The 25,696-nt window shown below is 40.4% G+C and overlaps 1 protein-coding gene across 5 annotated transcripts in view; it reads left to right on the plus strand.

Moving 5' to 3' along the window:
* Positions 1 to 25,696, plus strand: part of tmem232 (transmembrane protein 232) — a 132,964-nt gene that overhangs the window by 81,184 nt on the left and 26,084 nt on the right. For all 5 annotated transcript variants that reach the window (XM_059644700.1, XM_048526942.2, XM_048526943.2 and 2 more), the window contains 3 exons: positions 5,515 to 5,641; positions 13,310 to 13,484; positions 25,148 to 25,326. In XM_059644700.1, coding sequence (XP_059500683.1) covers positions 5,515 to 5,641; positions 13,310 to 13,484; positions 25,148 to 25,326 — 481 coding nt within the window. The remainder of the gene's footprint in view (positions 1 to 5,514; positions 5,642 to 13,309; positions 13,485 to 25,147; positions 25,327 to 25,696) is intronic.

Below are 25,696 nucleotides of genomic sequence, written 5' to 3' on the forward strand. Positions count from 1 at the left end.
ATATTAAGGAGAATCCAAAGAGATTCTACAAATAGGGGCAAACAATTAACTAGAGAGAGAATAGAGCCTCTTAAAGATCAGCAAGGCCATCTCTGTGTGGAACTTCAGGAGATGAGTGAGGTACTAAGTAAGTATTTTGCATCAGTATTTACTGTGGAAAAGGATATGGAAGCTAAGAACTTGAAGAAATAAACAGTAATATCTTGAAAAATGTCCATATTACAGAGGAGGAAGTGCTGGATGTTTTAATACACAAAGGTGGATAAATCCCCAGGACTTAATCAAGTGTATCCCAGAACTTTGTGGGAAGCTAGGGAGATGATTGTTGGCGTCCTTGCTGAGATATTTGTATCATCAATAGGTGCGGGAACACTGGAAGGTGGCTAATGTGGTTCCATTGTTTAAAAAAAGCGATAAGGAAAAGTCAGGGAACTATGGACCAGTGAGCCTGATGTCAGTGATGGGCAAGTTGTTGGGGGGGGGGTGGTTCTGAGGGACAGGATCTACATGTATGTCGAAAGGCAAGGACTGGTTAGAGATGGTCAATATGGCTTTGTGCGTAAAAATCATGTCTCAGTAACTTAATTGAGTTTTTTGAAGAAGTTACCAAGAAAATTGATGAAGGCAGAGAAGTAGATGGTATCCAAATGGAATTCAGCAAGGCATTCGACAAGGTTTCTCCTGGTAGACTTGATAGCAAGGTTAGATCACATGGAATCCAGGGAGAGCTAGCCATTTGGATACAGAACCAGCTTGAAGGTAGAAGACAGAGGGTGGTGGTGGAGTGTTTCTTTTCAGACTAGAGGCCTGTGACCAGTGGTGTGCCACAAGGATCATTGCTGAGTCTACTGCTTTTTGTCATTTAAATAAATGATTTGGATGTGAAAATAGGAGGTATGGTTAGTAAGTTTGCAGATGACACCAAAATTTGTAGTATAGTTAACAGTGAAGAAGGTTACCTCAGAGTACAATGGGAGCTTGATCAAATGGGCTAACGAGCAGAAGAGTTTAATTTAGTTTAATTTAAACAAATTTGATGTGGTGCATTTTAGAACGGCAAATTAGGGCAGGGTTCATACTTAATGGTAGGATTCCAAGAGTGTTGCTAAACAAAGAGACCTTGGAGTGCAGGTTGAAAGTAGTTTCATAGGTAGAAAGGGTCGTGAAGAAGGCATTTGGTACTCCTGCCTTTATTAGTCAGTGCATTGAGTATAGAGTTGGGATGTCATATTGTGACAGTACAGGATATTGATTAGGCCACTTTTGGAATAGTGCGCTCAATTCTGTTCTCCCTGCTATAGGAACGATGTTGTGGAACTTGAAAGGGTTCAGAAAAGATTTACAAGAAAGTTCCCAGGGTTGGAGGGTGAGCTACAGGGAGAGGCTGAATAGGCTGTGGCTATCTTCCTTGGAACAGTAGAGGCTGAGGGTGATGTTGTTGAGGTGTATAAAATCTTGAGTGGCATGGATAGGGTGATATGCCCTGGAATTTTTCCCAAGTTAGGGGAGTCCAAAACGAGAGGGCATAGGTTTAAGATGTGGAGGTGCCAGTGTTGGACTGGGATAGACAAAGTTTGAAGTCACATGATAACAGGTTACAGACCAACAGGTTTACTTGAAATCACAAGCTTTTGGAGCATTGCTCCTTTGTCAGGTGAGGTGGTCAGTTGAATGTCCACTTCACCTGACAAAGGAGCAGTGCTTCACAAGATTGTGATTTCAAATAAACCTGTTGGACCAAAAACTGGTGTCGAGTTACTTCCAACAAAGTTTTAAAATGAGAGGGAAAGGTCTAAAAGGGGTCTGAGAGGCAACTTTTTCACACAGAGACTGGCACATGTATGGAATAAGCTGCCAGGGGAAGTGGTAGAAGCTGGTACAATTACAATATTTAAAATGCATCTGTATTGGTACATGAATAGGATGGGTTTAGAGGGATATGGGCCAAATGCAAATGGAACTAGAATAATTTAGGATATTTGGGTGCCCTGGATGAGTTGGATCAAAGAGTCTATTTAAATGCTGTGCAACTCTGATTACTCTATGATCTAAGTCTAATTCATTAATATGTATCAAAGTGTGCAGTCCTCACATGAAGCCCTGGGCAATACTACCTGTATTCTTACATCTTGCTCCCAAGAACAAGTTCACCATTGTTCTATGCCTTCTGTCCATGAGCCAAATTTGCATCCAGGTTGCCAGTACTGCTCATTCCGATAGCAATCACTGTGTGTTATTTTAAATGTGAGACTCCAAAGATAAGCAGATGAAAATATGTACCATCCATGAAACTGTGAATACAGCACAGAATCATTAGTAATCTGATGATAATATGTAAAATAATGCATATAACTGGTCAAAAAAACAAATACAGCTGTAAACAAAACAAAATAATTAAATGGAAAGTCACAAATAATAGGTGACAGTTGTTGTATGCTTTCAAAGGCATTCATTAGTTGTCTTCTATTGACTGACTCCAGATATTAGATTATGGAGGATATAGTACAACAAAGTTAACAATGGGGTCTTTGGTTAATGGTCATATTTGGATTTATGAGTAAAGACCATGGAAAGTAGGAATTCAGAGCAGGATTTCTGACTTTTTCACTTCTGTTTCCACCAGCTCAAATATTGGAATTAACTTTAGTATCCTGCTATTGCAACGCTGGGATCAGCTAACTTAAAGCATTGATCCGGTGGCTTTCTTAGTCTAGATAGCCCAGAGTAACAGCAGAGGGAATCTGTTTAGTTACTTTGACATTGAGAGCTGCCACTTCAAAAAATAAATATTCTGCTTTTTCACACAGTTGTTTTACATAACATAGTTTGTGTATGATCATAGAGTAGCATCATAGATTCCCTACAAAGTGGACAGAGGCCATTCAATCCATCAAGTCCACACTGACAATCCAAGGAGCATCCCATCCAGACCCACTCTATCCTCGTAACTCCACAGTTCGCAGGGCTAATCCAACCAACCTGCACACTTTTAGACTGTGGGAAGAAACTGGAGCACCGGTGGATATCGATATAAACACCGAAAACTGTAAACTTCACACCGACATTCACCCAAAGGATACAGTCAAACATGTGTCCCTGCCACTGTGAGGCAGCAATGCTAACGACTGAGGTCATATGAAAGTGCAGATGTTATATAAAGAAAAAATATTTGTTTAAGCAAGAGCAGCAGATATTTATAGCATTAACGCAATAGTAGTAGTGATTTTAGAACAAAATGACATGGGGATTAACTGTGTTGGCAAAGAGAAATCAAAATGGCATTGCAGGAGCAAGGTGTATGGTTGGTGAGTTCTTTTAATCTTTAAAAGCTCAGGTAATTTTTTTTAAGTAATTATGAGATTTAGTAAGATTTACTAACAGTAAAGTAGTAATAGAATTGATTGATTATGTAATAATTAATAGAAAGATAGAAGGATAGATGATATGTTACAAACATAGGAACTGATGATTGCCAGTGTAATTCATGGCAGTTGCATCTATAGATTGTGTCTGCTGTTTGAGGAACTTGAGCTCAGAGCCATTGAACTGGAGCAGAGCTGTGATGCATCAGGGATGTTTCAGAAGGCAATCACTCCCTTCGGATTAGGTAAACTGATTTGACACATGATTAGTGACAGGAGGGTATGACTGTGAGTTAGGCAGATATGAGAACTGAGAAAGTGAGTGAAGGAGTCTCTCCCTTTACAGGTTGTTTCATGTTTTTGTTGTATGTATGGATGACAATAGGAATTGCAAGGTGGTGAGTGAACTCATGGTGGCACAGGAAGCTATTCAAGTGGGAGTTGCAGTTTAGTTGGGGATTGACTGCTCTGCTGTTGAAAGCATGAGTCCACAAAGTTCTGCTGCCTGCTTTGTACCAGGGTTTGAGATATCTGCTCAGAGCTGGAAAGGAACTTGTAGTTGGAGGCCGAGGATTCACTTGTTCAAATGGGTGTCAACAACATACGACTATGAAAGAGGTTCTACTTAGATAAGTATGAATACACGCACACTCTCCTTCACCAAAGGAAGGGCGCTAGGAAAGTCTGACAAACCCCAGAACCAGTGACTTGTACTGTGTACAATTCTGGTGGTCCTACTATAGGAAGGATATTATTAAATTGGAGAGAGTTCAGAAAAGATTTACCGGGATATTGCCAGGACTGGAAGGTTTGAGTTATAAAGGAGAGGCTGGATAGGCTAGGACTTTTTTCTATGGACCGTAGGAGGTTGAGGTGTCTAGGAGCGAGGTTGCAGAGGTAATAAATTTTCAGGAGACAGCAGAGTTCAAGGCATGTGGCAATTTATTCATGCATTAACTGGTACAATGCCAAAGGCTACACCGAATCTGGACTTGACATGGGAGTCCAATTATCCCCCCCAATCATCAACTCATATTGGAAGAAAAAGTCAACCACACTAATTTTAAATACAAGTACATTGCCTTTTTTCACATTTTTCTGGTAACATTAAACATGGCTGCACATACTCACTCCCCCTGTATACTATTGGTTCCTTAGTGCTGGATTATTCAATTATGATTGCATTTCCTGTACATCACCCTGCTAATAATTGCTTGTTGCTATGTTCTGAATGGGGCCTTTTGGTATGTGAGAAGCCAAAATCTCCATGTGACCTTCTTTCTTTCAACTACGACATCTGTGTTGGCTATTTTATTTGAGTCTGTAACAAAGTCTTCAAGATTTACCACTATTTCAACTCTTAACTGCTGTCCTTGATACGGGATAGGATGGCCCCCTCCCTATTAAATCACAATTAGTTTATAATTTTTCCTTCCTTATGTTTTGTTTAATTATTTTTGTATACATGTGTGTGTTAAATCTAAGTTTTCAGGAAACTATATCTATGATCATCTTGAAGAATCTTTATTAAAAATCAACTAGTAGTATTAACAGATTGGTTAGAAAAAAACATGAGAAATAACTAAGTGGTATGAAATGTTCTTATTTTTAGGATAGCAAAGAATGTTTCACATCCAATCCTACTAAAAACAGACAGTTACTGTTTTAAGCACCGAGAACACAGGCTTTTCTCACACTAATTCCTGTTGAACATACTGCAAAGCTTGTGGGGGCTTTTGTCGGTCATTTTGCTATACTGCCATGGGCAGCCCTAACATTGTTTATGAAAGCATGCGGGACATAGATAAGGTGAATAGCAAAGGTCTTTTCCTAGCGTACGGGAGGTCAATGCTAGAGTGTATTTTTTCAAGAGAGGAGCAAGATTTAAAAAAGGACCTAACGGGCACCTTTGTCACAGAGGGTGGTTTGGACATTGGATGTGGAATGAACTGCCACAGGAAGTGGTAGATGCAAGTACATTTATCACATCTAAAAAACATTGGATTGGTATGCGAAAAGGAAAGTTTGAGATATGAGCTAAATGCAGGCAAGAGACTAGTTTAATTTGGGAAACTTGGTTGACATGGACTGGTTGGACCATAGGGTCTGTTTCTGTACTGTATGATTATAACTATTTTATTTTAATTTTCAGGATTGATTCTGCCCTTGGTTTACTGCTGTTGGGTGAAGCTGCCAAAATGAACATGGCTTGTTTGAAGGTTTTGACAGAGCTGGGTACAGCTCTTGTATCACATAGTAGTTCTCATAATTTAAAACAGGTAAAGATAAAGCTATATGGTGTTCAATGTAAAATATTACAGATTCTCTTTCTAAAAAGAGAATTTGCTTTTGATTTTATACGAGAACCAAATTATTGTACCTAACTTTTCATCTGTTTAAGTTACATTTAAAAACTTTAGGGCTACATCAGATGCCATGTTTTCAATGTAATCACAGGCAGAAGAATGACAGTCAAAGTAAACAAATGGAAATTTTTCTGTATAGATATGTGGGGGATTGTGGAGACGCCACATCTCATTCAGAAAGCTACTTCCACAAGATTATTTATGCCAGCAATTATCATGCCCTGGATCTTGAAAGGGATCTGACTTGCATAGAAATGATTGGCCAAAATCATCAGCTCACTGGTGGGAATAGGGATCACAAGGTGATCCAGCTCAAACAGGGTCATACAATCTTAAAGTAGACAGGAGTTTTAAAGGTGCGTTTAAAAAATAGATATAGTTTTGATAAAGGTGGACAACAGAAGTCTGAAACTTATAAACCAAACTCAGCGTGAGGGGAATTGGACCAGCCTACACAATAAATGAAGAAAGACCTTTTGCCATTTTAACAAAGGCTAGAGAACATTAACTCTGGTGTAGCCCTTATCTGCATACTCAGATCCCAGAGACCCTTCAGTTCAACTAGTCCATGCTGACCATGTTCCTAAACTAAGTAAGTCCCACCTGCCTGTGTTTGACCCATATCACTCCAAACTATTCCTATTCATACATTTATAAAAATGACTTTTAAACCTTGTAACTGTACCTGCAACCTTTACTTCCTCTAGCATTTCATTCCACACAAACATTCTAAAAAAAATTTGATCTCACATCCTTTTAAAAATCCTTTCTCCCCCCACCTTAAAAATATGCACCCTAGTTTTAAACTCCCCCACCTTAGGGGAAAGGCACTTGCTATTCACCTTATTTGTGCCCCTCCTGATTTTAAAATTCTCAAAAGGACACCACTCAACCTCCTACATTCCAGTGAAAAAAATTCCCAGCTTATTTTTTAAAGCTCAACACCCCCATCATTCTTGGCAAGTGTTAAATCTTTACTGAACCCTCTCACCCCAAATCACATGATCTAATTTTACTAAATAGTCTACCATCCAAGTCTTTACAAAAATCTCAGTTAACAGCGTCTACCACTCTTCCCTCAATCTTTTGGTTACTTCATCCAAAAAGTCAAATCAAGTTTGTAGAAATGAGTTCCCTCACACAAACCACATTGACAATCCCTAAGCATTCCTTGCCTCTCCAAATGCTTATAAATCATATCTTTCAGAATCACCTCTAACAACTTGCCCACCAATGTCAGACTCACAGGTCTATATTTCCCACGCTTCTCCTTGCAGCCTTTCTTAAATAAGAGGCCCAATAGTTACCCTCCAGTCCTCTGTATGCTGCCCTGTAATCTCCTCCCAAACTTCTCGCAACATCCTGGAGATACACATGATCAGGTCCCAGTGATTTATCCACCATTATGTTTTATAAGACCTCCAGCACTTCATCTTCTGTAATGTGAAGAGTTTTCAAAACATCAGTATTTATTTTCCTGACTCTTCTAGCTTCTTTCTTCACAGTTTAAAAACTGACAAAATGATCATTTAATATATCTCCCATCTACTGAGGATCAACACAAAAGATGATCTCATTGATTTCTAAGTCCCTCTCCACAGACTTGTAGAATCTATTTGAATTATCCTTAATGTTTTCTGCCAAGGCTATTTCATATCCCCTCTTTGCCTTCCTGAGTGCCCTCTTTATACTTTTCAAGAGATTCATGTGATCCTAATTGTCTATATACAATATGATTCTTTTTGTTCCTGACTAGAACCTCAATATCTTTATTCATCCATTGTTCCCTAATCTTATACAAGCCTTACCTTTCATTCTAACAGGAACATTATGACTTTGATCAAAAACAAAGTTGCTGGAAAAATTTAACAGGTTTGGCAGCATCTGGGAAGGAAAAAAACAAAGTTAACATTTCAGGTCCAGTGACCCTTCCTCAGAACTTATAGTGGTTTGGAAAACATTGGTTTAGATGCAGAACAAAGGGGAGGGGTTAAATAATAGGATAGAGCCTAAAGAGAGAGTAGAGCAGCTGGACAGACAAAGATTTGATAACAATCAGGATGAGAGGGTGAATAGTTGTTAATGGGGACTATTAGTGACTAATAACAGGTGGTGTGTAATGGTAGGCGATAAGGTAACAAGGTCTGGTGTGTGCGGGAGGGGAGTGGGACATGGGAAGAGTTTAGGCCCTAAAATTATTGAACTTTGTATTGAGTCCGGAGAGCTGCAGAATCCCCAAGTAGAAAATGAGGAGTTGTTCTTCTAGCTTGTGTTGAGCTTTACTAGAACACTGCAGCACACCAGAGGCAGACATGTTGGTCAGGGAACAGGATGGTGTGTTAAAGTGGCAGGCACTGGGTAGTTCAGGGTCTTTATTGTGAGCAAAACGTAGATGTTCTGTGAAGTGGTCACTTAGTCTACGCTTCATTTCCCCAATGTAGAGGAGCTCACACTGAGCAGCAAATGCAGTAGACTAGATTCTGGAAAGTGCAGATCAAGTGTTGCTTCACCTGGAAGGTATGGCTGGGCCCTTGGATACTGGGGAGGGGGGAGATAAATGGGCAGGCATTGCATCTTCACCGGTTACAGGGGAAGGTGCTGCAGGGCTGTAGAGTGGTGTTGCAGGTGAAGGAAGTGTGGACCACAGTATTCTGGAGGGGATGGTCCCTGCGGAAGGCAGATAAGGGAGGGGAGGGGAATATGTGTCCCATGGTGGCATCTTGCTGGAGATAGCAGAAATGGTTTCTGATGATCTTCTGGATGTGGATGCTGGTGGGATGGTAGGTAAGGATAAGGGGAACCCTCCCGCTATTGCAGGAGGGAAGAGGGGTGAGAGCAGAAGTGCGGGAGATGGGTAGGACCTGGTTGAGGGCTCTGTCGACCATGCAGCTGGGAAATTCTAGGTTGAAGAAGAACGTGGACGTTTTGGAAGCTCCCTTGTTGAAGTTGGCCTCATCTGAACATATATGACAGAGAGAGGAACTGAGAGAATGAGATGGAGTCTTTATAGAAAGTAGGGTGTGAGGATGTATAGTCCAGGTAGCTGTGAGAATCAGTGTGTTTGTAGTGGATATTAGTGGCCAGTCTATCCCCAGAAATGGAAACAGAAATGTCAAGGAAGGGAGGAGTCAGAGATAGACCAGAGCAGGGTGGAAATTGGAGGTGAAATTGATGAAGTTTTCCAATTCCAGATCAGAGAGGGAAATAACATCGATGATAGCATCAATGTATCAGAGAAGGAGTTGTCGCTTGTGGCTGGAAAAGGAATGTTCCACGTACCCCATGAAGAGATAGACCTAACTGGGGCCCATGGCCACCCCTCTGACATGAAATAAATGAGAAGATTTAAAAGAGAAGTTGTTGAGGATGTGGATGAGCTCTGCCAAGCGGAGGAGGGTGGTAGTGGGTGGAGATGGTTTAGGTCTTTGCTCCAGGAAGAGACCGGGAGCCCTAAGACCCTCCAGGTGGGGAATGGACATGTAAAGGGATTGCACATCCATGGTAAAGAGGAGGTGGCTGCAACCTGCAAACTGGAAGCTTTGAAACTGGTGTAAGAAGAATCATGGATGTATGTGGGCAAGGATTGGACCAGAGGAGAGAAGACTGAGTCAAGGTAGGAAGAGCTCTGTGGGGCAGGAGCAGGCTGAAACAATGGGTCTGCCCAAGACGGTCCTGTGTGTGGTTTCCAGACTCCATATCGAGTTCAATAATTTTAGGGCCTGAACACTCTCATGTCCCAACCTTCTACCCCATACACCAGGCCTTGTTACTTCATTGCTTGCCATTACACACTACCTGTTATTAGTCATTAATAGCCCCCATTAACAACTACTCACCCTCCCAACCTGTTCATTATCAACTACCTGGACTATACATCCTCACACCCTACTGTCTGTTCAACTGCTCCTCTCTCTCTTTAGGTTATATCCTATTGTTTACTCCTTACCCCATCAGGCTAAACTGTGCCTAAGCTTTCCCCTCCCTCCTGTACTCCTATTCTACTCTAGATTCTTTTCTAGCTCTCATCATGCCCTTTTACAGCTCATTTTGTCCATGATATCTGCCTCCTACTCTCTCAACCTGGTTCCCAGAAGTTTGTTGGCCTCCACTTTCTCTTCCTGGCTTCACATTAGCTGATATTGCTAATGGGGGCAGTGTCAGGGGGCAATGGTGAGTGTAGTGGCCATCATCACTAAGGAGAAAGTGCTAAGGAAACTGAAAGATCTGAAGGTGAATAAATAACCTGGACCAGGTGGATTATATCCCAGGAATCTGAAGGAGATAGCTGAGGAGATTGTGAGGGCATTAGTGGTGATCTTTCAGGAATAACTGGAGTCAAGGAAGGTCCCAGAGGACTTGGAAAATGGCAAATGTAACCACCTCCCATTTCAGAAGGGAGTGAGGAAACTGTCACCCAGTTAGCCTGACCTCAATCATTGGTAATACTTTAGAGTCCATTACTACAGATGAAATTACAGAATACTTCAAAGTTTGTGATAAAATAGGCCTGAGTTAGCATGGCTTTGTCAAAGGGATGTCTTGCCCAACAAATCAGTTAGAATTCTTTGAGGTGGTAGCCTGGTGGTTAGACAAAGGAGAGCCATTTGGATTTCTAGAAGGCCTTTGACAAGATATCACATAAGAGGCTGTGAAATAAAATAAGAGAACCTGGTGCTAGGGGCAAGGTACTGGCATGTATAGAGGATTGGCTGACTGACAGAAGGCAGAGATTAGGGACAAAGGGGTCTCTTTTCAGGACATCAGCTTGTAGAGTTCTACAGGGATCAGTTTTGGCATCAGACCTGTTCATATTATACATTAACAATCTGGACAAAGGAAGTGAGGTCATTATTGCCAAGTTTGCAGATGACAGAAAGATAGGTGGTGGGACAAGATAGCTGGACAAGGTGAAAAGGCTTCCAAAGGACTTGGACAAGCTAGGAGAGTGTGCAATGAAGTAGCAGATGGAATATGATATGGAAACGTGAGTTATACACTTTGTAGGAAGAATAGAGAATTTTCTCAATTTGGAAAGGTTTCAGAAATCCGAGCACAAAAGGGACTTAGGAGTCCTAGTTAGGATTCTCTTAGCTTAACATGTAGGTTTAGCTGGCAGGTGACAAATCAAATGCAATGTTAACATTATGTTTGAAAGGGTCAGAATGCAAGAGCAAGGATGTACTGCTGAGACTGTATAAGGCTCTGCAGACTGCATTTGGAATATTGAGAGTTCTTCTGGGCCCTGTATCTAAGGAAGGATGTGTTGGCATTGGTATTGGTGGGGTTCTAGAGGAGGTTTGCAAGAATGATCCCATTGATGAGAAGCTTATCATATGAGGTTTGGTTGAGGTTTCTGGGTCCGTATTTGATGGAGTTTAGAACGATGGGGGGGATCTGATTGAAACTTACAGAATGCTGAGAGGCCTGGAGATGGAGAAGATGTTTCCACTTGTAGGAGAGACTTTGACCAGGGGGCACAGTCAAAGAGAGACAGGCCAAGTCATTGAGTGTATTTAAGACAGTGATGGACAGATTCTTGATTAGTGAGGGGATCAAACGTTACAGGGAGAAGGCAAGATAATGAGGCTGAGAAACATACCATTCATGATTGACTCAATGGATCAAATTGCCTAATTCTGGTCCTACATCTTATGGTTCCTTCTACGCAGTAGCGGACCCTCAAACCTTTGAAATCTCCTGCCATCACTCACTTTTCAAAAAAAAATCCATAATTCTTCCTTCCATCCATCAGCCCATTTCAAATATTCCTTTGCTGTCTGAAGTCCTTGAATGAGTATTCACCTCTCAAATTTGTGTCTGTCTGTCTTGGAGCTCCATGTTTGAATGCATCCAATCCACTTTTCGCCAAAGTACTGAAATAGTGCCTATCAGAGTCACAGATGACATCCTGTGTAGCTGTGAGAAATTATCCCTCTTAATTCTTCTTGACTTGCCTGCAATCTTTTAAATGGTTAACTACACCATACTCCTCCTGTGCTTCTCTTCTGCCATGTGGTCCTGCACTCATTTTAGTTTTATTTTCACCTAGCTAGTTATGACCAGAAAACCACCTAAAACGGCTTCTCTTCTGTCTTCTGAGATAATGGGAACTGCAGTTGCTGGAGAATCTGAGATAACAAAGTGTGGAGCTGGATGAACACAGCAGGCCAAACATGTACTCCTAAGATGCTGCTTGGCCTGCTGTGTTCGTCCAGCTCCACACTTTGTTATCTCTTCTGTCTTCTGTTTTGTTATCATTGGAGTCACTGGAAGATTTGTTCTTGGCCCTAACTCTGTGTCATATGCATATTGTCCACATTGGCAACGTCATCAAAAAACATAATATCACATTCCACATGTCAACTGATGACCTGCAGCTCCACCTAACCATGGAGAAGATGTTTCACTTGTAGTAGAGTCTAAGATCAAAGGGCCCAGTCAAAGAGAGAGGCCAATTCATTGAGTGTATTTAAAACAGTGATAGACGGATTCTTGATCCCTTTGATTCCTCTAATGTTTCTTGTATGTTACACTGCTTGTCTGACATCATGTATGAATTACCTTCAACTCAGTGTTAGGAAGGCAAACACCATTGTCCACAGTCACTACCTCAAATCTCATTAGCACCAACTTTATTCCTCTCCCCGGCCACGGTGTAAAGCTTAATGAAACTGTGTGAACAGTCTTAGTGTTACATTTGATATTGTGATAAGGTTCCAATCACACATCGCTGCATGACCAACATTGCCCACGTCAAAATATATAGCATTGCTTTATTCCATCCTTGCCTCGGCTTATCTGCTACTGAAACGATCATCATTGACTTTGCTACAAGTAGAATTGACGATTTGATAGTTATCCTTGTTGGTCTGCCATCATAATTACATGTTCGTTAAAATTTTCTTCCTCATCCTAAATTACAAACTCCTGTTCATGCATCACCACACTATCTGCTAATCTAAATTATATCATGGTTGAAACCATGCAATTTTAAAATAAATCCTTCATGAGCTTGGCTATACACCTGCTACTAACCTTCAACTGCCATACAACTGTGTGAATTCTGCACCCTGTGGTGGCCTCTTGCGTATTGCAAATTTTAATCAACAATCCTAATATGTCTTTATACGATGCAATGTCAAATTTTGTTTGATAACACTCCCGTGAAGTATTTTTCAATGTTTGACAGTGTCAAAGTCAATGTATAAATTATTGTTGTTGTATAATAGCTTTTCTCTTAAGAACTGTTTTCCTGTAGTAACTTATTTAAAATTGTCGAGGGCTTGTGTGAGGCACAGAATTTTACAGAATGGAATGCATTACTTCCACTGACACGTGTTTTAGAATGAACAGGTTCTAAAGCACTAACAGCACTCTGCATCTAGTGTCTTTTCTGTATAGCTAATATGTAAGGAAGAGGTGGTATTCTTTGGCAGTGCTGTGTTATTGTTAAAGCAATCGAATTGCAATAATCCATGCTGTTAGCATGGTAGAGTTAAAAATATGAAACCAATGTGTAACCAGGCGATTTAATTCTAAGAAAATGTGAGCACAGATGACTGTCATGATTATCCTTTGCAGCTAATCCAACTCTATTGCTGTATACTTGGAGACATTTGCCTCAATGGTAACACCTCAGAAATTCAAAAGACTGCTCTAAATGGATATGGAAATTCATCAAAGTCACCCAAGAGGACAAATGCACCAGGATTGCTCCAACTTCTTCAGATCCAGCCAGGAACAGCACCAGGAGATGGTGAGTGCCAGGATAACATGATAATTATGTTATATAGATACAAATTTAATAATAAAGCACCAGACTAATTTACAAAAATATTACAACTATTACTTACGTGATGTTACTTTATCTACCTACTGATTTAAAAACTTTTTTCGAATAAATTTGTTCCTAATATAAAATTCGAAGTGCAAGCTTAGACTGTGCAAATTGTGGTCGGTTGAATGAATAATGCCTGCGGTTCATTGTGTTTACAGTTGCCCACAGATTTCATTTAGACTTTTGAGAGAGAAAATTTGTATTTCAAGTTTTGAAGCTACATGGAGGTCTCTACAAGGGGTTGTGTGACAAAATGGGCTGCACAAACAACAATCAGTGATTATTTTAACTCATACATGAGATGAGGCTATCACTGGTTGTGCCAGCATTTATTGCTTATCCCTCGTTGCTTGCCCTTGAAAAGCTGGTGGTGAGTGGCTGCCTTGAACTGCTGCAGTCCTTTTTGTGCAGGTACACCCACAAAGGCTTTCGGGAGGGAGTTCCAGGGTTTTAACCCTGAAGGAAGGTTGATATATTTCTCAGTCAGGATGGTGACTGACTTGGAGAGGAACTTGCAGATCGTGTTGTTCCTATGTAGTTCCTGGCCTTGTCCTTCTAGGTGGCAGTTGTCATGGATTTTGAAGGCGCTGACTGAGGAGCTTTCATGAATTTCTGCAATGCACTTTGTGGCTTATCCAGCGATGGAGTGGCTTCTGGCGGTCCAAACTGGTGATCTTTTGCCGGCGTGGTGCTGTCAACCCAGCAGAGTGAACTCCTAGCACGGTGGTTTTATACCGGTGTGGCAGTCTTGTTGGTGGTCTGGCTTAATCTCCGGTGAATATTTCTGGCCCAGTGTTTCTGCGGCCCAGTGTGGCACCTTGATCCAGGTTGGCACTGTTTTCCAGGCAGCGTTTTCTTTGGCAAATGCTTTTAGCCTGGTGTTCCGATGGCCCTGTGTGGCGTTTTTCATCCAGGGTAGCAGTCTTGTCCAGCTGGGGTGTTCTTCAGCAGAGGCTTTCGGTCCAGTTTTTTCTGGTGGGCCAGCGTTTGATGGTCTCATCTCAACTGTATGTTTCGTCTTTTGATCAGCTTCCTCTGAAACCAGGAGCTTTTAAAGGGCTGTGATGAACTTTTGTCTTAAATTTACTTTTTACTGTTATTTATGAATTTACTTATGACTTCTGTCATTAATACAGGCACCATGGTAAGGTGACTTGTAACACTTTGTGTTGTATTTTTCTTGTAAATGTACATATTAGAATTTAGAATTTATTGTTATGTTACACACTGCTGGTACGGCACACTAGTGGTGGAGAGAGCTGATGTTTGTGGAGGTGGTGTAAGTAAGTGTGCTGTTTTATCCTGAATGATGTCAAGCTTTTTTTTTAAAGAGTCTTGTTGAAGGTGCAGTCATCCAGGCAATTGGTGAGTGTTCCATCATGCTCCTGACTGTACTTTGTAGATGGTTGACAGACTTTGGGGAGTCAGGAAATGAATTGCTGCAGTCTTCCCAGTCTCTGACCTACTCTTGTAGCCAGAGTAATTATATGCCTTGTTCAGTTCAGTTTCTTGTTCATAGTAATGTCCAGGATGTTGATTATAGAGGATTCAACAATGGTAATGCCATTGAATGCCAAGAGGCAATGGCTCTTATTGGAAATGGTCATTCTCTGTCACTTGTGTGACACCAATGGCAGTTGCCACTTATGAGCCCAAGCCTAGATGTTGCCTGGGTCCTGCTGAATGTGGGCATGGTCTCAATATATGAGGATTTGTGAATTTGTTGAAGATTATACAATTGTCAGCAAACATGCCCACTTCTAACCTAATGATGGAGTGAAGGTCATCATTTTCCCTTGTGCAAAATATGACTTCTTTCTCCCAATGTTCATTGACTCCAGTTTTGCCAGGGCTCCTTGATAGTACAATTATTCTAATCTGGCCTTGATGCCAAGGGACAGTGACTCTCACTTCTTCTCTGGAGTTCAGATGTTTTGTCCGTGTCTGAATAAAGGTTGTAATGGGAACAAGAGCTGAATGGCTCTGACAGAACCCAAACTGAGCATGAGTGAACAGATAATTGCTCGTCATGTGCTACTTGATAGCATTGTTATGGCATCTTCCTTCATGATAGAGGCCACCCTCATGGGTATGGAATTTGGCTATCAGCCTCACTTTAGCAATTTTGCATTGTTGTGTATCTCAAAGTCCAACTTGGAGGATGCTTACTGGAAGATCAGAGACTGAATGTCCTTGACCCCTGAAATGTTCCCCCACTGAGAGGAAACAGCCATGTCTGGCAATTGTTGTGCGGTGTCCATTCATCCATTGTCATTGTGTTTGCATGGTCGTGCCGATTATACCATGCCTCGGGGCATCCTTGCCCGCATTGTATGAGAGAGACAACATTTGCTGTGTGTACGTGGTGAGTGGTGTTCCCATGTTTGGCAGTATCCATGTCAATGATCTGACATGTCTTGCGGAGGTTGCCATGACAGGGTTGTGTAGTGTTGTGGTTGATGCTGTTCTGATGCCTGGGTAGTTTGCTGCAAACAATTGCCTGTTTAAGGTTTGGCGGTTGTTTGAAGGCATAGGGAAAATCGTGGTGAGGTACACATTGTCACCAAGAATGTTTTGAAGACTGTGAAGAACATGGCGTAGTTTCTCTACAGCAGGGAAGTACTGAATGACAAAGGATACCCTAATCGGTTGTGTCTCATGTCTGTTTTCTGAGGAGATCACTGCAGTTTTTTGCTGCGGCACAACAGATTTAGCAATTGATGAATTGAGCCTGGTGTGTGATTTTTGACCTCTTCTAAACTCCAGTGAATATAGGCCCAACCTACTCAACCTCTCCTCTTAAGACAGCCCCTCCGTATTTGGTAGCAGCCTAGTGAACCTCCGGCGGACTGTCTCCAATATCATTATATTTTTCTTTTAAAAAAGGGGACCAAAACTGTTCACAGTATTCCAGCAGTGGTCTGACTACTTGTATAGTTTTAGCAAATTCTCCCTACTTTTATACTCCATTTCCTTTCAATTGAAGGTTGACATTCCTTTTGCTTTCTCTATTACTAGCTGAATTTGGATGTTAACTTTTCGCGATTCATTCATTAGATCTCTCAAATCTTCTTTGATAGATTTCAGTATAATTTTTCCATTTAAACAGCCTTCAGCCCCTCCATTCTTCTTGCCAAAGTGAATAGCCTCACTTTTTTCCCATGTTATATTTCATCTGCCAAGTTTTTGCCCACTTGCTTAATCTATATCTAAACTTTGTGGCATCATCACCTCTTATCTTCCCACTTATTTTTGTGTCATCCACAAGCTTCACTATAATGCGTTCACTTCCCTCATCATTAAATATATATTGTGAATAATTATGGCCCCAACACTGGCCCTTGTGACTCTCCACTAGTTATAGATTGCCACCTTGAAAATGCCCCCTTTAGCCCAACTATCTCCATTCTATTAGTTAGCCAATTCTCTGTGCATGCTAATCTCCTAATTCCAACACTATGGATTGTTTTCTTATTAAATGGCCTAACGTATGGCAGTTTATCAAACACATTCTAAAAATCCAAATATACAACATCCACTGTGTCTCCTTTTTCCAACCTGCTTGCTTCCTCCTCAAAAGAATTCAACTAAATCTGTAGACTCATCTTCAAACTTATAAGTTCCTTTATCTTGCACTTTCTTTGGTTCTCTCAACACACCTCTCCTATCCTTTTTTCCTTTCAAATGTTCAGGAATTCCAACAACACAGGTTGCTCAAAAGACCAAGAAGACAGTGATGATGAAGGCACAATATCACTTGATTATGTACTCATTGCCAGCGACTCTGATGCTGGCAATACATATATCTTTAAAAATGATTATAAGGTTAGGATCTGTGCATGTTGAAATATTTGGCACAAATATTTTGTTGTCAGACATGAGGACAAGGATAGTGTAGGAACTACCTCACCAGTGTGGAGATGATATAAATTCTGCTGCAAAATACTTTGTTGAGAGCCACACTGGACATCAGAAAGCCTGCTCTCATGTCAAAAATCATGGAGATTTCCAGCACAAATTCAATACGGGGATTTGCACAGTGCTTGAAGCTCATTTTCTAGCAAAAATTGATTCCCAATTAAAAAAACACCCTTGTAGAACTAACCTTAATGAAGCTTCTGATGGTCAATATTTCTGCTCCGACAGTACAAAAGCAGCTCCCATCAAAAATCTGAATGAGGCAGTGTAACAGTACTGTCATGCATACGCAGGGAGATGCCATTGTGTGTATTAATAGGAATGCTCACTTGGATTTACGGTGTCATAGTTTATAAATAGCTGATCTCTGACTCTGGACATACTCAGTATGAACATCTCAGAATGCCAGCAAAGATGGATATTCTACTTTGTACTTCCATTCCATTGCAAAATCAGCTTGATTCAGATGCTTCAGTCTTGCCTTTTACACATGTTCGGCGCCCCATCACTAAGGATGAAAATATTTGTGGAGCCGTCTCCTCCTCCTCTGAGTTGTTTAATTGCATTCCATCATTCATGACTTGATATGGCTGAACAGCAGAGCTTAGATCTACTCTATTGGTTTTGGATTGTTCAGCTCAATCTAATGGACACTGCTTTTGCTGCTTGGTATATAAGTAGTTTTGTTTTATCACTTCACCAGGTTGACATCTCATTTTTACATATCCCTGGTGCTGCTCCTGCTGTGCCCTCCAGCACTCTTCTTTGAAGCAGGCTATGTGATAATGGCAAAGTGAGGGTTATGCCAGGCCATGAAGTTACAGATATTTGTTGAATATAATTCTGTTGCTGATAGTCCAAAGCACATTGTAGTTGCCCAGTCTTGAATTGTTGCTAAATTTCAGCTCTTCTTCCTCTTATATTTCCTGTTCTTTATCCTCTCCTTTTCTACAACCTCCCATCCTCCTCCCCCTTCTACCAACTCGCCCTGCTCTGAATTGCTCTTCATATACAATTACATGGAATATACATGGTAACTTCTGATGGAAAACTGGCAAAAAACATAAAAACAGATATCAAAAGCTTCTATATGTATCGAAAAAGGAAGGGAGTAGCTAAAGTGAATGTCGGTTCATTGCAAGATGAAACTGGGGAGTTAATAATGAGGAACACAGAACTAGCAGTGACACTAGAACAATATTTTGCCTCAGTTTTCACGATGGAGGACATTAGTACCATCCCAACAGTAACAGGTAATGGAAAGGTCACAGAAAGAGGAAAGAGAAATTTAGAACAATCATTTTCATTAGGGAAAAGATAATGAGCAAACTCAAGGGTAGTCAAGTCCCTAAGGCCTGATGGCCTACATCTTAGGGTCTTAAAGGGAACGGCAACAGAGATACTGTCGGTTCTGCTATAATGTGATAGTTTTGTTCCTATGCAACATCGTGTTGTAGAAAATAGCACTATAGAAATAACTGTCTATGGGAAAAGCAGTGTTCAGGGCAGACCAGCAAATAATATCTCTCAAAATCGCTGAAAAACCTAACACAAAGGATAGTGCAGTTTGAATAAATGTTTAATTCATATCTAATAATTAAATAAAAGTAAATTTAACACCTTACCTTGGGAAAAAAATGTCAAGATGACTTGATGGGGGAGGAGGTTTTGAGGTTGCTATGTTGCTAATGCAGGGGCTGAGGATCATCATCGTCATCATCAGCATCATCCAGTGCAGTTGTGGTTGTAAGTTTAGGGTGAAAAATAATTAATCCAAAAGTGGATGGCTGTGGTTCATTGTCTTCTTGGGGATTGGCTTCATGAAGAAGTTGTTCTTAAGGTGTCAAATAAGATCTTATTCCTCGAACTGCTACCCTTCTGTGCTCTGCACTGTGATCATTGTTCTCTAAGAGCTGCAACTGCTTCTTAATTTCCTTCAGGATCGAAGACAAAACAGAAGTGGAAAGCTCTCATGGTGCTGCATCCTGGACTTCATTTTCTTCATTTCTCCCTTCCATTTCACCCTCAGCGACAAGTTGTTGTAAATCAGCTGTGGAGACCTATTCGCAGTGGGACTCAAACAGTTCTTCAACATCTTCACTCTCCACCTCTTCAAATCCGACTTGCTTCAAGATCAATACAATGTTCTTTGAGTCTTGGGAGCTCCTCTGACAGTTCAAAGCCTTTAAACTCTTGAAAAAAATCTGGGAGAAGCTTCTGCAAAACTGCATGCAAGCAGTCTTTACTGACATCCCCCCAGGCATCCATGATAACGTTAATTGCTTTCTTGATGTTAAAGCTCTTCCAAAATTGAAGAACATTGTCCTTATGCCCCTCAGTGGCTGCAATCAGCCTCTTAAATGTGCACACTTAACTAATAAGCTTTAAAAGCTGCTATTACTTCCTGGTCTGTGGGTTGAAGGAGAGATGTTATGTTTTGGGGGTAGAAATAGCACTTTGTTTGCAGAAAGCTTGGCTCATTATCTAGGATAAAGTACAACAGGTAATTAAGAAGGCAAATGGAATTTTGTCGTTCATTGCTAGAGGGATTTAGTTGAAAAGCAAAGAGGTTATGTTGCAGCTGTATAGGGTACTGGCACTGGAGGGGGTGCAGAGGAGATTTACTAGGTTAATTCCAGAGTTAAGAGGGTTGGCTAATGAGAAGAGGTTGAATAGACTGGGATTCTATCTATTGGAATTTAGAAGAATGAGGGGTATCATAGAAACATATAAAATTATGAAGGGAATAGCTAAGAGTGAAGCATGGAGGATGTTTCTACTGGCAGGTGAAATTAGAACAAGAGGGCACAGCCTCAAAATAAGGGGGACCAGATTGAAGACCGAGTTAAGGAGGAACTTCTTCACCCAAAGGATTACTAATCTGTGGAATTCCTTGCCCAGTAAAGTAATTGAGGCTTCCTCATTGAATGTTTTTAAAGCTAAGATGGGTAATTTTTTGAATATTAAAGGAATTAAGGGTTATGGTGAGAGGTGGATAAGTGGAACTGAGGCCATGAAAAGATCAGCTATGGTTTTATTGAATGGCCGAGCAGGCTCGAAGGGCCTGATGGTCTATTCCTGCTCTTGGTTCTTATGCTCTTATGTTTTAAGGAAGTAAAAGCAGGACATTTGGAAAGTTAAAACAAAATCCACAAGAGTCAGCATAGTTTTATAAGGAGTAAATCATATTTGACAAATTTTCCAGATGTCTTTGAAGATATGGCCTTCAATAAGGTATTCAACAAGGTTCTGAATGGTAGACTGATTAACAAGGATAGAGTACAATTAATACAGGGAGAACTAGCCACTTTAGATACAAAATTGCTGAGGCGATAGGAGACAGAGGGGGGTAGGGGAGGGTTGCTTTTCAGACTGGAAGCCTGTGACTAGACATTGTATGCCTCTGTGACACTCTGTGATGAGCAAAGTGGATAATGGGTATTCTTTTGATGTAGTATATTTGGACTTCCAGATGAATTTGATATGGTGCCGCATAAAACGTCAGTGCACAAGGTAAGATCACAGGGGTAATTTATTAGCTTGGAAGGAGGATTGGCTAAACAACAGAAAGCAGAGAGTCAGAATAAATGAGTCTTTTCTGGTTGGCAAGCTATAACTAATGGAGTGCCACAGTGTTTGGTCCTTGGGCCACAAATATTTACAATCTATATTCGTGACCTGAATGCAGGAATAGAAAATACTAAAGCCAAACTTGTCAGGCGACAGTAAAACAGATGGAAAATTAAGTTGCAGTGACAAAATTGGAAATTTACAAATGCATATGCACAGGTTAGGTGAAGGGGCCATAATTTGGTGGATGGAATTTAACTTTGATTAGTATAAGATCATAGAAAAGAAAGAATGAATAAAAGGGCAACTTATTCCCTAAGTGGAGAGAAAAGTCAGAGTGCTTCAGTGCAGAGAGGTCTCAGTGTTCTCCTGCACAAATCACAGAAAACTAGTATGCAAGTATGGCAGGAAATAAGGAAGGCAAATGTAATTTTGGGATTTATTGCTAAAGGAAAAGAGTATATAAATAGGGAAGTGTTGCTGCAACTATACTAGGTATTAGTGAGACTGCATTTGGAATTTTGTGAGCAATTTTGGTTCCCTTACTTGAGAACTGATATAGTTGCATCGGAGGCAGTTCAGAGAAGGTTCACAAGATTAATTCCAGAGATGGGTACTTGTTATCACATAGTCTGGTATTAAACACAACAAATCACTAGCCAATAACAGTCTCCATTAATAGCTAATCACCCTCTTAGCCAGATTGTTATCGGCTCCTTTGTCCAACTGTTATTCTCTCTTGTAAAAATCAAAGGATCGAAAAGAAAAATTGAAAAATCAGAAGAAATTGAAAGATGTTCTTCTCTGTCTTTGTGCTATGTCACCACCTATTGTTTACTCCTTACCCCTCTCCCCCCCCCCACTATCTTCTGCATGTAAACCAACATTTTCCCAATTACTACCATTCGACCTGAAACATTGACTCTGATTTCTCTATGCTAAACTTGCTGAGTTTTTCCAGCAATTTCTGTTATTGTTCCGGAGATGAGAGGTTTGTCTTATGAGAAGAGTTTGAGCAGGCTAGACCTATATTCTCTAGATAGAAGAATAAGAGGAGATCTAATTGAGAATTATAAGGTGCTAAAGGTGATTGACAACGTATATATAGGGAGGATGTTTCCTCATATGGGACAATCTATAATGAGAGGACAGCGTTTTAGTATAAGGGGTAGAAGATTTAAAACAGGGATGAGGAGAAATTACTTCTCTCAAAAGGTCATGATTCTGTGGAATTCACTACCCCTGGGTGGATTGTTTTGCTGAGTAAATTTAAGAGGAGATGTTCAGATTTTTAATTAGTTATGGGTTGGAGGGTTATTGAGAATAGGCAGGAAAGTGGAATTGAGGCTGTGATGACATCAGCCATGATTGTATTGAATGGGGCGGATCAGGTTGGAGGGTCTAAATTGCTTATTCCTGCTACTGACCCTTTTGTTTTTATATCACACAACTACAAGCTAGTCAGTCCAACCAATGTTAGTAAAACAAAGAACTGTGGCCACTGGAGATTTGAAACAAAAGCAGAAATTGCTAGCAAAACTCAACAGGTCTAGCAGCACCTGTGGGAAGAAAACAGAGTTTAACATTTTGAGTCTGGTAATTTTTCATCAGAATTCACCAGACTGGAAATGTAAACTCTGCTTTCTCCTCGCAGATGCTACCATACCTGCTGAGATTCACCAGAAATTTTTGTTTTTGTTTCTGTACATGTTGGTGTTCATATACGACTCGAATCTTCATCCACTTGGCCTCTTCAGAATCTGTCAGTACAACCATCTTTTCCTTCTCCCCTTCTCTTCTATCGACCTTCTCCTTAAATATATTTATATAATCCATTTTAACAACTTCCTGTGGTAGAGAATTCCATGTTCTCACCATTCTTGGATACAGGAGCTCCTTTTGAATTCCTTTGAGTTTTCGATGACATCTCTGTTGAGTAACACCACACTCCCAACTGATTTGGAATCATTTGGATATTGTTTCTGCTCATTCTCCCAGTCATGAGTTATTCCAAGAGGAAGGCCTATTAACACACCCATGTCTGGAAGCCGCAGGTTTATGCAAGCCCTGAGATTAGTAAAATAAATTTCAACAACTGACACATCATCCGCTGTCTACTTTCAAAGCTTTAAAAAAACATGGGAAACACCAAATCATACAGAATTCAGCAATGACCTTAACAATTAAGTAAGCAACTAACCTGTAAGCCATTGATGATGCTTTTGAATAGTACTAATGATGTGTGTAGAATAGTGGGATGGATTGGTAGTGTTGGTATCCAGACAAGTTACTGCTTCCTTGTCCTAAAAGGCAAATTTTACTTAAAAGGGCCATTATTGAGCCATTGCTGTTCTTTTTGCAAAATTGATTGTGATTCATTTAAAATCTGTTTCATTTTATACATTTCTAGAATGGATCTGACACAGGAAATACCAGCATTCATTGTCCATCCTATATTGTGCGCAAATAATACATTGATTTTGTTGCTTTAGAATGTGTGATATGTCTTTTAGAAGATATTTTTTAATCACCCTCGAGTATTCAAATTGCAAATCATTGAAAATTATCTACAATAATTACATTTTTGAGTTGACCTCTCTGATAGATTAGTTCCTATTCTTTGATTTCGTAAGGTACTCAATGATAACAAATGGTGCTCATCATCCATAGAAATGTAAGCTTCTTAATATTCTACAGATTGCCTAATTATCACATTGAAAAAGGAATTGATAAATATAGAGCACAATCCCATCGAAGACAGATTTTCCACATTTGATCCCTGGTCACTGCCAAAGTAGCTGATCTCACCCGGTGTGGCTATAGTCATGCTAAAGTTGGTTTTAGTATTCATGGGCAAGGAGAAAAGGAAATTTGTCTCCTGATTCCAATATTGATGACTATTCAGTGACTCTTGCTAAAATGTTCATATGTGAGACTGTATTCACCATGATTCCCTCTTCCATATTCAAACAATCTTCAGAATGTGAACACGAATAAGATCTGTAGAATCAGACCCTCTTGTGAGCATTGAGTCAATAAGGAGAAATTCTTCTTTGCTGTGCCAAGTTCCAAGCAGAAAGCAAAATGATTACAGAATGATGTCATATATATTCAGTGGTATGTTGACCTATATGGAAGTCTATGTGAGTAATAAAACTTAAATGAAATTGCAATATTTGAGGTACTGTGACATTTGTGGTCTCTGTTATAAACATGACTACAAGTTTGGAATTGTGGTTTCTGTCTTGCAATATCACTTGTGTCTCTTCTAAATTCCCTCTAGTGATATGTAAGTATAACAGCTGTACTCATTATATTCATAAGAATATAAGAACTAGGAGCAGGAGTAAGCCCCTTGAGCCTGCCCCGCCATTTAATAAGATCATCGCTGATCTTTTTGAGACTCAGCTCCACTTACCCACCCACTCACCATAACCCTTAATTCTTCTACTGTTCAAAAATTCATCTAGCCTTGCCTTAAACACATTCAGTGAGGTAGCTTCAACCGCTTCACTGAGCAGGGAATTCCACAGATTCACAACCCTTTGGGTGAAGAAGTTCCTCCTGAACTCAATCCTACATCTGCTTCCCTTTATTTTGAAGCGATGCCCTCTAATCCTAGTTTCACCTGCTAACGGAAACCACCTCCCTGCCTCCACTTTATCTGTTCCCTTCATAATCTTAAATGTTTCTATAAGATCTCCCCTCATTCTTCTGAATTCCAGTGAGTATAATCCCAGTCTACTCAGTCTGTCCTCATAATGCAACCCTCTCAATGCTGGAATCAACCGAGTGAAACACCTCTGTACCCCCTCCAGTGCTAGTATATCTCTTCATCCAATTTATATTGCTAAAGAGAGTTCTTCTTAGTTTTATTTTGTGTGATTTTGGGGAGTCTCCAAACACTTCACTGTTACTTAGTCTTAACGTAAAATTGCTAGTGTTATGCAGGCATTATGTGTGTCACAGCCTCACCAATATCAAATGATATGAAGTATTAATTATTAATCCATTTAATGACTTAAACAACTAAAAACATTTTCAGTTCCCAGTTCAGCTTTATTGCAATGCTACCATGTTTATGTATTTCTTAGATCCGGATTGTAGCTGGTGGGTTCGCTATGGAGCAGCATACAGTTTGGCAAAGTTCTGCCACATTCTTTATGGTGACAAGAATCAAGAGGGGTTAAGGAATGCTGCATGGAATGCTCTCCAAAAACACCAAAACATGGAGCAGGATACTCGAGTCTTGGCAGCTGTTAAAGTAGCTGAGGTAATTTGAGTATATGAGTGTGTGGGAAATTGAAACCAAGTTTCCCAAGTTTCAATTGGAACCAACTATGCTAACTCTAACATAACAGGATCTATATTGCAGTGTCTGATACTCATTAATATACTAGAGTACAACAAGCTTGTATTATCCATGCACCAAGGGCTGATGTGTACCCATTCCACAGGATATGTGGCACCAAATGTGGCCATTGAGGGTTTGTGCAGAATTCAACTGGTAGACTGAGACCTCAAAAATGTTTTAGTAAGGCCAGAAACGCAATGTGGTTTCCGTGCTGAGCAATAGGACACCTGGTCTCTAAATGGACAGTCATATGTTGGCTTATTCAACTATGTTTGCCTTCTGAAGAATT

The sequence above is a fragment of the Stegostoma tigrinum genome, chromosome 3, assembly GCF_030684315.1.
Source record: "Stegostoma tigrinum isolate sSteTig4 chromosome 3, sSteTig4.hap1, whole genome shotgun sequence".
NCBI lineage: Eukaryota > Metazoa > Chordata > Chondrichthyes > Orectolobiformes > Stegostomatidae > Stegostoma > Stegostoma tigrinum.